General features: G+C 48.4%; 1 protein-coding gene across 1 annotated transcript; it reads right to left on the bottom strand.

Moving 5' to 3' along the window:
• Nucleotides 1-725: 725 nt before the first annotated feature.
• On the bottom strand, nt 726-14360 carry LOC125946620 (uncharacterized). The gene is made up of 6 exons (XM_049670166.1): nt 14039-14360; nt 13027-13350; nt 10607-10882; nt 7054-7284; nt 3192-3462; nt 726-1113 (listed from the first exon to the last, which is right to left on the bottom strand). Exons 1-6 carry the CDS (start codon nt 14150-14152, stop codon nt 959-961), a joined length of 1371 nt encoding a protein of 456 aa, XP_049526123.1. The 5' UTR covers nt 14153-14360; the 3' UTR covers nt 726-958.
• Nucleotides 14361-14959: the final 599 nt, after the last annotated feature.

Here is a 14959-nt window from a genome sequence, read left to right as displayed (position 1 = left end):
TCAATCGTCTTGCGCAATGCTCGCTCCATAATTCTTTCCTTCCTCCATGCTGCTATACCCCACTTTAGCCGCTGTGTCGTCTATTGCGCTCCGGTGAAAGTATAGTGTTGAAAATACCGTAGCATGTGATTTATTTGGATGAACTGGGAAATGTTATCAACTAATGTGTTGCCGGCGTCTCAACAAACAATTGAAGAATAATCAAGCGGTGATAATAAGGCGTGATATGGATGACGTACCGGCAACAAAGCATATTTTGTAACAAACAAGGTTGCGCAGCGTCGTATACAGTATTACGACGTCCACCGCATCCGCCAATACAAGTCGTTCAGGATAATGTAAATACGTATGTAGGTTTTTTTTTTCAGTAGGCAGTGCGCGTTAAAGAATTGAGACGTATGGTTCTTGATGCACATGAATATCGATATTATTGATCGGTAGCTAGCGCGATACCTGCAGCACCCCCCACCTCCCATCCCCCATCTGCGGGTAGAAATACCCTTCCAAGACAAATACCTAAGTGGAATAACAAAGAAGCATCGTCTTTAGTGGGAGACTGGACAAGGACATCTTCACAAAGCGAATAAGACATCCCTACACCACCCACGAGTCCACCGCCTAGTCGGGACAGAAGCTCGAGTCCAGTGATGTCAAGAGTACGAACAGCTGAGATCTCGTTTTGATGTTCAAGCCGTTAGCTTGGATTTATGCAGACAGAAATATCTAAAAATTCGATGATCAGATGAAGCAATTTTTTAGAATGCCAAATAACTCAAAGCGACCGCCTGTGCTGCTTCTGCAGAATTGTCCGTGGCCTAGGTGGAATCAAGAATGACATAGAAGGTTCATATCACATAGGCTGAATTTCACGCATAACGCCATAAATTTTACGTCCAGTACGTGCTCGTGGGTTCTTCCTCCAGGAACTGTGTAACAACCATTGTCTTGTGCTCGCCCATTACCGAACTTTGAACGAAGGCCCCGGTATCTGTTCTCCCGAGACTCCGGGGTCGCCGGAATACGTCTGGCCGTAGGACGTCTGGCCGTAGGACGTCTGGCCGTAGGACGTCTGGCCGTAGGACGTCTGGCTGGAGGACATCTGGCCGGAGGAACCTGTCCCCGGAACACATGAACATAATCGTTTGTATTAAGGTCAAATCACAAACGGTATACAGTTGCTCGCTTTACGAAACAAAAAAGAAAAAAAAGCTGCTTCTTGATTTCCTTTCTTACATTTTTAGTAATAATTCAATTGTTCAACCTTCAATATACCTTAAACCCTTAACTAGACACACGCGGCACCACCAACTCCACTTTTTTGACCCCATATTCTGCGCGTACAGAACAGCTCAAATATTCATTCTTCTTCTTTCTGGGGTTTACGTGTCAAAAACAATTCTGATTATGAGGCACGCCGCAGTGGAGGGCTTCGGAATAATTTTGACTACCTGGGGTTCTTTTGAAATATCATTTCCACCAACTATTGACTATTGGAACTCTTCGCCGTAGCCAATAATTGTTGTTACTGATTGACATGAATTACATTATTGTAAAGTGTTTCAATGCTGTGTGACCATGTGTGTTTGATTGTTGTTATTTGTTATTCGATCGTTGAGACGATCGTTTGCGTTTGATTCTGGGAGATTTTGGACTGATTCTTGGGCTTCGCCAAGGCTCGCGGCACAACCCCCCCCCCCCTTCCCCCCCGGAGTCTTCCATCCCGGTGGGACCGCGCGGCCGCAGTAAGGCGCGGCCCCTCCACCCCCCTACCCTCCCTCCGGAGCGTTGTGCGCGACTGGAAGACTTCCTTCCCGCTTCCCGCCCTTCTGCGCGCGAGCCGCGATTGCCGGCTCACCGTCGTATGCTTTCACTCGAACATATACTGCGTACGGCGCGCGGCGACGATTTTATCGCCCGTGGACTTTATACGGAACCTCACGGCGACGGCAGAAATTCGCCTAGATTGTCCATATAATTGCTATCACAATAAAATTAAATTATGGGGTTTTACGTGCCAAAACCACGATCTGATTATGAGGCACGCCGTAGTGGGGGACTCCGGAATAATTTGGACCACCTGGGGTTCTTTAACGGGCAACTAAATCTAAGTACACGGGTGTTTTCGCATTTCGCCCCCATCGAAATTCGGCCGCCGTGGCCGGGATTCAATCCCGCGACCTTGTGCTTAACATCTCAACACCATAGCCACTAAGCAACCACGGCGGGTGCCACCTTGTGCTCTTTAAACACTATTTTAACCCATTTCCAGTTTAAATTCAGCTTTGAATTTTATTGCCATAAAAGTAGAGAAACTGCAGCTTGACAAAACAAGCAAACAAAAATATCGGTAATGTTAGGGGGGAGAACGCGTTTTTTCGACTAGCATCTTCCCGAAAAGGGCAACTCCGGCGTTTTATTTATCCATATTGGGATATTGTCACTTTCAAATGGCATTGACAGTCCCATCCTTGGTAGGGTGGTTCAGTTTGGTTAGAAACTCATCAATAAATTTAAATAACCAATAAACGAGGTACCGAAAACGAAACGGGTAGCTGCTTCGTGTGACGTCATGATGAGTCGATGACGTCAGATCCGACACTACTGTAATGTAAACAGGCAGAAAGCGTGCTAAGCACGCAGTGCACTTGGTGCTAACGCCAAAACAGCGAAGCTGGCGATGTCTTCTGACGACACAGGGAGCTTTTCCAGCTCTTTCGAACTAGATAGCACCGATTTTAGCGGTGATATGAGCAATATTAGCGCTGAAGGCTCGCCGTTTGCTTTTGACCCACGCGAGGCAGCTGACGTGCTCAAACTCAACGCATTGTGCTGCCGCAAGAGGAAGAGAAGCACGTGGTTATCACGTCTGTCAAAACGATGGCTGTCAGCCTTTGTCTCGTAGAAGGAGGCGCCAGCTTCGTCGTTTCTGGATGAAGTGGTGGTGTAGTATCTGACGTCACGATCACAGGGTGGCCAATAAAGTCATACATTCGTGGGCACGAGTCGGGGACACGCAACCAATCTTTAAATTTTCAGGAAAACTAAATGACTTGCAGTCATATCGTTTGGCACGATAATAATAGTGCGAAAGAGAACGTACACTCAAAATTTTATTAAGGTCAGTGGACATCGAAAAAGTGACCGGAGTTGCCCTTTAAGCTATCTGTTGAGTGGATAACTCTGGTACATACCGCTAGGTGCCGTCTCATTGTGCTCAATCGCTTCGCTGAGCGTCCCCTTCGCCGCCATGCTGAAGGCGTCTCTCCAGGTCAATCCGGCGCTGCGCTGCTCCCTGTAGCGCCTGCAGAAGCGCCATGTAGCTGCCACGTCGGCACACAAGGTCTTGGCCATGTCGATGGTCATCAACACCGACAAGACCATGGCGGAGACCCACACGCACGCACCGACTGCGTTGTCGCGTGCGAAGTTGTTCAGTCGGTGGCCGTACTCCAGGTGGTGCGACTGCGCGGGATCGGAACGCACCAGAAACTGAAGCGAACCTTCAGTGCAGCCTTATCATAACTTATACATGCCTCTTAAATACACCACTAATCTTTGAGTAGGACATTTACAGAACCCTTGTAAACATCGTAACAAATTCACTTAAGATATAAATCGTACATCAAAGTTTTCCCCTTTGGATGCTCTAACGCGTGCACTATACAGAAGTGCGATATCTATTCCCAATGCAGAGTTACGGACTTGTAGACTTCGTGCTTCTATGTTGTTGTTTCTTTTTTTCAGCAACGATTTTCGGCAATTCTGCTAAAAACAATTCAGGCCCTAAATCAAAATTCCGCTTCCAACGTTCACTAGGGTTTCGCTTTGTCACTCAAATGCAACACTATTTAATTGAAATTAGCCTCGGGGTTATATCGAAAAACGATGGGCCCGAGCTAAAGGTTACTCTAAATGCCAAGGTTAAATGCCGAATGTGCTTCCCCGTGTACAAGGTGGTCAACTGTTAGAGCGAACACGCGAGTGTTCCCTCTAATTTTAGAGCGCAGCTACTAGGCACCCGTTCCTGCGTTGAGCGTCGGCGTGCATCGGCGTCCCTCGTAACCTAACTAACGAGCGCAGCGAAGGATGAAAGAGCGAACGCGGAGCGGAGCGGGGGATGAAAGAAAGGCGACAGCGAAGAGGGGGCGAGGAGGAAAGTGGAGGAGGAGGGTGCAGCGGAACCATGAGGTGAAATCGGAGGAGAAGAGTATGGTGAAAGGGTGAGGAAGAAAGGGGAGCGCCGCACGAGACGTGCTCCACGGCGGTGACCTACTGCGCATACGGTACTTAATTCGCACCTCCGCTAGAGAGTGCGCTCCGCGCGAGCCACGCGCACCCGTCTTCTTTCTTTCTGAACAATGAGCTACGCGCAGGGTGGAAATGCTGCGTCTGCCGCTGCTGCTAAACAAGCTGCAGGAGCAGAGGCTCAGCGCCACCACCGAGAGCACCCTGCCGTTCAGATTCGAACTCTTTGCCTCAATACAACGCGAATTCAAAACACCTGAACAGCTGCGCTCAAATTTCGCGGCACCGGTCGTGCGGGGGAAAGAGAGAAAAAAACCCAGAAAGCTCGCCTTCGCCCATAGCGTTCGCCGCAAGCGTTTCCCGGTAAAGATTACGGTCGCATAAGCTGCAGTTACCGGGAATCGGCAACTAATTGTGGCCGGTCTATTTATAGCGCCTCGCGGCGCGGCTCTGCCAGTCGGTGCGGTGATCGGTGCGATGCCTCAATATATCGCGAAATGATAACACGCATAGAGCTGCGCTCAAATTTCGCATTAGGGAATATCGTATTTTTTCCCTCTGGCAAGTGTATGATTCCACGGATTCGCAGTAGATGACTTGTGGTGTATGGCACTGGCACCTTCAACACACCTGTGCAGTGCATCGACGTAGCTTCAGCAGACACTCGCCATTACAGCGCTAGTGGAGTGAGAGCCGCGCGTTTCACAGTGGACCGCGCTGTACGTGGCGAAAGTAACCGTGTCCTTATGTTCCCAGTGATAAAAACCACTTTTCTTCGCAGAGACAAAGCGACGAAGATGCAACATGGCTTGGTAAGTCGGCATGTCGATGATGCAATCCTGCACTTTCGTGTCATTATGGCGGTATTTTCGTCGGGAGGTTTTCGTCGTCTGTGACGACTCGATGGTCTACGTAGACCAAATCAGCGTCAACTTTCTCGAAAAATGACTTCTAGATTATGACCCAACCGCTTCCACACAGTTCCACATGCATCTGACGTATACCTACATCTGGGGCGAATATTTTACGTAATCGCTTCCACGTTTAGTTTGAAAAAGGATTGAGGGCAATGTGCAATGTAATGCACAAAGGGTCAGATGACGATACAATACGTTCCTGCAGACAGCCCGCACAGAATACAAGAGAGAGGTTTAGCTTGTCCCTAAACTTTACCGTTTGACGATTACCGGGTTGCCGGAGCCGTGGACTGTACTGATGATGATGAAGATGAGGCTATTCTCTTTGTAGCGGGCTATGAATCTGAAACCCTAGCAGTATTAAATAAATAAAGTTACCGAGCAAAGTAGCGGCATCTTGCGACGATCAGTCCAACTGCAATGCGTTTTAAAAAATGTTTGGAGTGTTCTCAGTCGAAGGAAGATGATAAAAAGGACTGCACGCAGGCCCGTAGCCAGGGGGGGGGGGGGGGCTGCTCTCTAGCAGGGCTGCCGCCTACCGCGCTGCGCAAAGAAACTTGTCAACAGCTGCCCACCATGTGCAAGACTGAGCAGATCTTTCCGTGCCCATGTCCTACGGCGCTGAGTACATCGGGCAAACGGGCCGCAGCGCCGGCGACCCGGAGCATCACAAAAGAGCAGAGGACGCCGCACCCGACAGTCAGCGCCCGATTAACAGAGAAGGGCGGCTGCGCTCCCGACTTTGCCGTCACTGCGACCCTTCCGCCTTCTAGTATTTAAAAAGTCGCGTAATTTATGTACTGTGATTTTTACCGAAAATAATTACTGAAAAATAGGGCTTTCCTCAAATAGTCAAGTCCTTCAACAAGTGCCCCCTCCCCCCTGAAAAAAAAAAAAAAAATCCTGGCTGACGGTTAACCTGGCTGGTTAACCGTTACATCGATAACAGTGCTTTACACGAACAGTTCAATAGAATATATCAAGTCGCTGCAGTATTAGCTTTTGGTTATAAACTCCGCATCACAAGGTGCCGATAACAGCGTCGTTGCTGCCGTGCACCTCTCTGGTAATCCGGATATTTCATTAACAGTAATGCGCTAAAGGACAAGCTAAAGCTCTCTAATTTCAGCGTAAAAACATAGCTTGTCCACAAACTTCTTACCGTGTGCGGTTTACCTGCAGGGTTACCTAAGAGCAACAACGCTGGTAGTGACACATTGTGACGCTTCGTCAAACAACAATATACACGTGTTCGCGTTACACGTGTGTCCTTGTCGAAACAAAAACGCTTAAGGAGGCAACGTGTTCACGATTACGCCATAGCATAAAATTTACACCAGCACTGAAGAAGAATACGCTTGGTTACTGCAATATTAGCACTGTGTTTATCCGGTGGAACTCTGCACTACTAGGTGGCGCCACGAACCCTGCTGCTCACGCTTACGCTTCAAGTAAACCGGTGATCAGCGAACGGTAAGAAATTTGCGGACAAATAAAAAACCCTGTAGTTTGCGGTTCACCGGGTTATCGGAGCCGTGGACGCCAGCAGTAAAGCTGCAGTAACGACACCTTGTGACGCATTGTCCAACTACAATATGTCTGAAAAAAATTTTGTGTCTGTAAGTGCTATCGCTGAAGCAAAATCATAAAAGCAGTGTACTTTAACAATTGTGTTGGCAACCAACGCGTTAAAACAGCAGTAAAGCATAATGTGGTATGTCACTACAGTATTAGCTTCTTGCGTCACAATATGTCGCTATCAGGGCTGTTGATGCTACAGTAGCTAGAAGGGTGCTGTACACCTCTACGGTAACCCAGTAAACCAAAAACGGCCAGAAGTTTGCGGATAAGCGAAAACTTTTTAGTACGGTGATCATCCTTGCCCTCGTACCTGTAACATTGCACCTTCGTCAGACATGGAGAGTTTATGGTAGAGGCAGGAGGCTCTCAGGAACGTGTCCTTCGGATCTCGCCCTGCCAGGGCTTGCTTGCACCACGAGGGCAGCACACACTTCACCGGCGCGTATAGCCCGGTCAGCGTGCGCGGCTGGCAGACCAGGTACTTGCTGTATCCCTCGTACGTGTATAGCAACACCGTGAAGACGATGCGCGCCAACATTCTCTGCAGAAGAACACAAACGGTACGCGAAGTGTATTGGTCACTGTAACTCCGTTCCGTGCTGAAGCGTGTTGCATCGGGGAAGGATTGGCGAGTGGGTCCCTCGGAAACAGGAAAAGGTTGCACCAAGAAACAAAATAAGGTTTCATAAACTTAGCAGCATAAATTTAACCACATGACCTAAGAGTACAAAGGCAGAAAACGAGCCAAAGAACACATGAAAAACTGACGCGCCGATGACGCTCACCGACACGTTAACCCTGGCGACGGCGGGGCGCACGCCGGACACGAGCGCTGTAAAATAACTTACACCCTTAAACGTCAATAAGGGCGTAAATCTGTCCATAAGTCATATCAGTACACCCTTTTTACACCTTAAAAGTGAATGAGAGTGTAAATCTCTTTATAACTCACACGTGTACACCCTTTCCGGTGTAAGGCTGTGAGTCATACACCGATTTACACCCTTATTTACTTTAAAGGGTGTAAATTATTTTACAGTGGAGGTAACCTTTATACCCACACGCGTTCTAGCGCTGGCACATATGCTTGCGTATGAAGGCTTCCTAGCACGGCAGCCTCGCACTGTGTCTTCATTGAGATGTTACACTGCTTTCTTATAAAGCATCGACCACCGTGCTATAGTTGCACAGTCCGTAACGACAGGTAAGGATTCCTTCGATAAGCATGCAGCCGTTGGATGGCGCACGTTCGTAGGCATATATCACCATGCAGTGACGTCACAATATATCCTCCTGAGACCCGACCACAACTACTTGACATAATCGCTCTTCAAGGTGGTTTTTATTGTCTGCTGACATGTTATGAACTTGAAAAAGAATTTTTTAAATGTTAATACCGCGGCTAGATGCAAAAAACTGCGTCTCCCTGCACGTGAACATCTCATGTGGTAAAAACTGCATTTCATTGCTTACACGCAGAGATAAAGATGAAACTACGCGCAGCATGTTGCTGGCGCGTCCGGTATTTTTACTCACTCTCGTTGATTTCGAAACACACCTCAAGTTTGCTTTCGGCCGTCTGGGACGACACATAGGTCTAGATCAACTGGGTGTCAAAAATTACTCGAAAGCGGATGAAAAGAATAGGAATAAACCACCTCTTTACAGTTACACGTGCACCGTACTTCTTACCCAGAATGAATATTTTGATTAATCACTTGCGAGGGAATTTTTAAAGTATGTAGAATGCAACGTGAAATGTGTTGTACAAGGGATATTAGGAGGATATATACATGTATAGCAGTTTACAAAGTTTCCTACAATAATTTATCATAGCAACGCTACGAATGGTAGAAAGACTTCTCTCGTTTCTGACATTCGTGACTCAAAAATAGTGCACTATACATAAAAAGAAAGATATGGGCATGCGTCGTGGCATTGGATGCAAAATAAAGTATATTCCTTTTACGTCGCAGAATACTTGGCAATTATTAGACTGAAGGGCATCGGCGCTGTGAACCTATTTACAACCGAACGAGCCGGGTGACACGTTTCTGCTACCAGAGGCCACAACACAGCGCTTGCGCTCGCGACTAGAACACCATTATCATCAGCCTGTATTTATGTCCACTGCAGGACGAATGCCTGTCCCTGCGATCTCCAATTATCCCTGTCTTGCACTAGCTGATTCCAATTTCCACATTCAAATTTCCTTATTTCTTCAACCCCCCTATAGTTTTCTGCCGTCCTCGACTGCGCTTCCCTTTTCTTGGCCCCCATTGTACCAACACATAGAACGCCGTATACATGGAAGTATAAAGGTGTACAAATAATACGTGATTTGACGTAATCGTACGTCCGCAAGTTGTAATATATGAAGTATATATCCCGCAGAAAGCGTCGCAGATATAAAAAATTAAGTATTATATCCCGCAGAAGGCGTTGCAAATGTAAAGATATTGTCACACTTATTCAAGGACAACATCTGTTATTTGTGTAATCTGTTGCTTCAATAGACCAATTAAAGTTTAGACAAATAATACATACAAACCGAATGTCAGCATGCTTTTTTGTTTTACTTCGCTATGCAGAGATGTACTTCCGTTTCGCCTGCACCCAAGTCATGCAGTCACTCGCGCAGACAACGAAACTATATCATTTTGTACAGTGTTCCAGCGCGCGATCATGCTCTGGATCCGCTTGTGTCTGTCTCAGTGTTCGTCTAGCACTGACTTATACCACTAGTCCGGTGTTCTCGTGCACAGCGGGCCAAATAGTGCGCTGCGCGTAACGAGACAGAGGCAACAGCTCGCGCGCGACACCGCCAGCGAAAGTGCACCGCGCAGCAAAACATTTGCATCTAAAAAAGGCGAAGCATCGATTGCGATAGCAGATTAGTGGACAGCTATACCAAGTAGGGATAATAGTTTTATCGGCCGTATAAACTTGTAAACATAGGCCTACTGACTAAATTAACAAGCATGGTTTCATGCGCGCAAAAGCAAACATGAACGCATCTCACTCAATAACCGCGGAAACTCGCTGTCAAAACGTTGGAGTGAGTAAGTGCGGCAGCAGCAACGAGCGAATTCACCTTCGTCCCGGCGCTCGCATCAGCGCGAACGAAGCGGCGAAAACAGAGCGAGGGCGGACTCTACCCTCGTCGCAGATGGCTTTCAAGCACGGTGTGTTTTCAAGATACAGCCGCGCGCGGCGCAGAACGCCCCCCCCCCCCCCCCCCTTCCCTACCTTGTCACCGGAGCCTTGCTTCCCTGGCAGGCGTGCGCGGCCGCTCGGGGCACCGGGAATAGACCACCCCCCTCTCCTTACCCTCCCTCCGGAGCGTTGCGCGCGACTGGCAGACGGCGCGCTTCCTTCCCGCTTCCCTCCTTTGCGTGGGAGAGAATGAGCCGCGATCGCCGTCTCACCGTCGCATGCTTTCACTCGCACATGCAGCATACGGCACGCGTCGACGATTTATCGCCCGTGGACCTTATACGGAACCTCATGGCGACGACGCCGCCGACGGCAGAAATGCGCCTGGAGTGTCTATATAATTGATATCGCAATAAAAAAAAACAGAATTCTGAGGTTATACGTGCCAAAACCATGATCTAATTATGAGGCACGCCCGTAGTGAGGGGCTTCGGAATAATTCTGACCACGTGGGGTTCTTTGAAGCGTAACCAAGGCACGGCACACGAGCCACTCCATCGGTTTGGGGCCGCCACGGCTGGGATCGAAACCGCGACCTCAAGTTCAGCAGTGCGATGCCATAGGGCTATCCCGCGGTGGCTTACAAATAAATTGTGACTGTACATCCGTGTTTGCATTGGTATCGAGAGGCACGGTAAGCAGCTCACCTCGAAGAACGTCACTAGCAGGGGAATGTTGCCGCCCCTGGAGGAGATCAGGAGCACGTTGACGAGCAGTCTGATCAGGAATGCGGCGGTGGTCAAGACGGCGTCCTCCGCTTCGCGCATCTCTTCGACGAACAGCGACACGACGCCCACGGGAAGGACGAAGAGGAACGTCTTGATCACGATCAGCGAAGGCACCTCGAGGCCGACCAGCAGTCTCAAGGGTGACGGGAAAACTCGTAGAGCCATTTTGTGCAGCAGCATCAGCAGAGGCTGGACCTGCGCGCGGACGTCAAGAATGGCGTCTTACTCAAGTGTCTCCACAGGGAAGCCAAAAAAAAAAAAAAAAAAGAGTTGGTAGGTGATGCAACCGCTAGGTGAAAAGTCGGCCAAAGACTTCCAGGTCGAGTTGGGGATGAGAATGGGGCGTATGAACCACATAATTTATTGTGAGAACCACGTTATTGCGACATTTGACTGACGTCAGCTAGAGGCTGACTCACCTTCGAACTTTTTAACACCAGTTATCATCAACGTCATCATCATTATTGCCATCGTCATCATCATCGCCATCATCATCAGCGCGGCTCTCAGAAATAAATTTTATGGGGAGACAGCACTATCTTCGGCATAGGTCTACGAAAGAGGCTTAATACGGAGGTTAGAGACATACATAGCCGGTATACGCAAAAGTGGTTGTAACTGGCCAAGGCAATCATTGTCTTGAAAAATAAATGGAAGGGGGAGGGGGAAAGGGGGGCTGACAGGATAATGTAAACTTGAAGTTCTCAACATGGGTCGAACAAGGGAGCCCTCATCCTGTACTAAAGAACTTGTTGCAAGACAAGTTTGCTATGCATTATTTTTAACACCGCCCACACCACGACACACACGAGCGACACTACCAACAGTTTAATTTTTCGCATACAACCACAACATCGACCATCGAAAAACATCGTTACGCCTTTTTTTTTCTGTGTTGCTGTGTTCATCAGGCCTACAGTGCCCATCGCACTTGTATAGACTGGTCAGGCGGCAGGATTGCCTGCTATATTAAAAGAAAAACGCACAGGCTGATGCCGCAATGAGACCACGCATGGTCACGCCGCAAGCTAAGTACATCCGCCCTTCAGGACAAACAGATGTGGAATATAGCAGCTACCGCAAGATAGCAGCCGCGGACGCTGTCGCAGTCCGCAGCCAGCCACTCGACCAGAGTACCCAAGTGTGATTGAGACTGTAAGTGAAAAAAAAGGGGGAAAAAAAAGACTACAAAAAAACCTATTCTATATTAAAAGGAAAGATCCCGCTTGTATTTGCGACGTGTTCTCTTTGTATTCCACAGATATAGGTGATTTCTTGCACGTGCGCCTGATGAATATAGCAAAGCAAAGAAGAACGCGTCACATTGTTTGGAGTGCCCATGATGGCACATACGCGATGAATTAAACATTTAGTAGCGGCGCTTTTGTGGGTCGCCGTCAAAAATACTGTGCAGTATTCTCGGCCTGAAGGCCAACCTTGACGAAGTCTCCTTGACGAAAAAATGGCCCCTTGCTCGGCCACTGCAGATCGCTTCACGGTGAAAGCTTCTGACAACTGTCGCGCAAGGGTGTTCCCCACTCAAGTTAATCCTAGTCGACAGTCTAGCGGCAACTTAAATGTGGAGGTACGGAGTGCCAGGTACGAATGCACAGTTTGTTTATTTGTCTATTTGGTAATGTCTTACCTTTGCATATCTGAAGATTGTATAATGAAGTGGACAGAATAGGTAACGGCCTTAGTGAAGATGTGGCCATCTTCATTGTCATTATCGTCAGCCTATATTTAGGTCTACAGCAGTTTATATAGCAAGGCCTTCCCCCAGTAGCGATCTCCGGCTCTTCCCCGTCCAGCGTCAGCCGACCAAGTGTGCTATTTCTGGGCAGTTTTATATTCCGCCATATTGTCGAACTCGCCACCTTGTCAGTTCTCATTGGCTGACAAGGGTGGTTACACACCGTCTCCGATTGGCCCTAACCGCCGAGATGGCGGGAGTTGAGTGTCCGAAAGCGGCGACCCCGGTCGGCTTATAACTGCGTCTACAATCACCCCTGCCACCTTCGATCTGCGCACATTCAGCTCCCCGGCGGTGGTGAGCTGAATAACGACGCTAAGTCATCATTGTCATCATTATCATAGTCATCAGTCTATTTTGATTTTCACTGCATAATGAAGGCCTCTCCCAGCGGTCTCAAATTACCCCTGTCTTGCGCTAGCTGATTCAAACTTGCACCTGCATATTTCCTAATTTCATCACCCCACCCAATTTTATGCCGTCCTCAATTGCGCTTCCATTGCATTGGTGCCCATTCTGTAACTATACTGGTCCACCGGTTATCTACTCCACGCTAGATATCGACCACTAAGTATCGACGGCTCACCACGAACGAGAGGATGCAGGCCAAAATGATGGGCGTCATGGCGTTGTCGAGGCGCGTGTAGGCGCTCATCTGGCAGGGTCGCACGCTGCCGGCCGACGGCGGATGGCCCTTGCAGCACGCGCTCGCGTGGAGGCTCAGCTGCTTCTTGGCCTCCTCAGCGTCCGCGGTGTCCCACTCGCCTTCGTCCTGTGCCTCGTCCTCGTCCTCACCGTCCATGATGGCACGCAGCACCTCCCAGTCCTGGTTGGCCTCCATTCCCTGCAGAACAGCTTCCACCGCCTGCTCGCAACAGTCGGCCATGACCTGACTGTCGTCGTCTGCTACCTGAAAGAGAGAGAAATAAGTGTTTATTTTTGAACTAGCGATAGAGAGAAAGAGATCTCTCCTCGCCCTCAGATGGGCGGCTTCTTTATTCCAAGAATCCATGGGCTCTCGCTGCATCGCTGGCCCGGTCCACCAACTTTCACTGGTAATCCAGCACTGGGCAAGACATCATGGCCTCCCACAGTTATTCCTTGTATTTTTATGTCTTGTCTGATTCGGCTGTTGTTTCATCTCCCATCTTCGGTTTTTGCGGGGGTCCCGCGGGCCCCGAGTACTCCATCATCAAGAGAAAGAGAAACACGCGGCCAGGACTTCAAGATATGCACACGTCGCGCCCCGCCGTAACTCAAACTAGTTGTCAAAAATGACTCGCGGTTATACATATACTAGAGACCCACTAGGACATTCACAGTGACATTCCAGTGGCAAGCCACAAAGTGCGTAAGCTCCCAGAATGCCTCATTATATTACAACACGGCTTATGAGAGTCTGATAGGCTGTGTTGCGAAAGAAAGAAAGAAAGAAAGAAGAAAGAAAGAAAGAAAGAAAGAAAGAAAGAAAGAAAGAAAGAAAGAAAGAAAGAAAGAAATATTGAGTGTCTCCAGAGGTGCACACGCCACTACAGTTGCTCACTGAGACCTGTCGACTAAAAGTGCGGTAAATTAATGCGCTTGTCACGTCTGTTCACCTGGAGCGTCTTCTCAGGTACTGCAGCAGCGGCGTGGACGACACGCGGTTCCGGGTCGATGGAGGAAGGCTGCCGTTGCTGTTGTTCCTGCTCAGCCGGGTTCTCGCGGTCCATCTCTTGTCCTTCTTTAGGTATCGGTGGCGTGGCTGAGCATGCGAACCACGAAGGTCGGCCTGGACGGCCTCCCAAGTCAGGCAGTACGCCTTCTTTGTGGCGCGAAGCACGGCGGACTAACCGTGCCGACGTCTCCTGGGGACATCACCGCGACTTGATGACGACCATGATGATGAGCTTCAACATGGAACGTACCCACAACTGGGGAGTTATCTAAAAGATTCGGATGGTGGGAAGACACGCAATAAAGAAAATAACTAACACGCAAATGAAAACGACAAGTAGAGCAATAGATGAAAAAAAAACATAATTGTGCATGAAACCATCGACGATAATTATCAGTGCTAGCGAATAGCCGAAAGCTTCTGAGAAGCTCTTCGCTTTATTAGAGTAATAATGCGCTGGATGGCCAATAATATACGGGGGGATTATTTCTCAGTTTCCCAGAATGTTTAAAAATTCACCTGTGGCAGATAGCATAATTATTGTCCTTGAGCTGGATTATTCGAGCAGGCGGACATTAGTAAAACACGAGAAATCGAAACAAATATTCAGCTAATTTAAAAAATCACCACTTCTTAATTATTTACTTTACGGCGCATATTGCAATTTGCGAATTGTAGCCGGTGAGATTGCAAGACGTGTCCACTTGAAATGAATCTCCAGGATGGCACCAGTTTCGAGATATTATTTCCGAACGTGTGGGACGAAATACATGGGCGTTCCAGTTAGTTTTGTGCTCCGATGCATAAAACAGCATTTTGGTTTTAAAAATGTGGTTGATCCCTCTTATATAGGAATCGGTAT

This window comes from Dermacentor silvarum, chromosome 7 (genome assembly GCF_013339745.2).
Source record: "Dermacentor silvarum isolate Dsil-2018 chromosome 7, BIME_Dsil_1.4, whole genome shotgun sequence".
Taxonomy (NCBI): Eukaryota; Metazoa; Arthropoda; class Arachnida; order Ixodida; family Ixodidae; genus Dermacentor; species Dermacentor silvarum.
This window is presented reverse-complemented; position numbering and strand designations above follow the sequence as displayed.

Excerpts from the sequence above, each read along its gene's own strand:
- LOC125946620 (XM_049670166.1), bottom strand. The coding sequence starts at position 14,152 with ATGGACCGCGAGAACCCGGCTGAGCAGGAACAACAGCAACGGCAGCCT. Across the intron at positions 7,285-10,606 it reads TGCTAGTGACGTTCTTCGAG|AGAATGTTGGCGCGCATCGT; the intron begins GTGAGCTGCTTA and ends GTTCTTCTGCAG. Across the intron at positions 1,114-3,191 it reads CAATGAGACGGCACCTAGCG|GTTCCTCCGGCCAGATGTCC; the intron begins GTATGTACCAGA and ends TTCCGGGGACAG.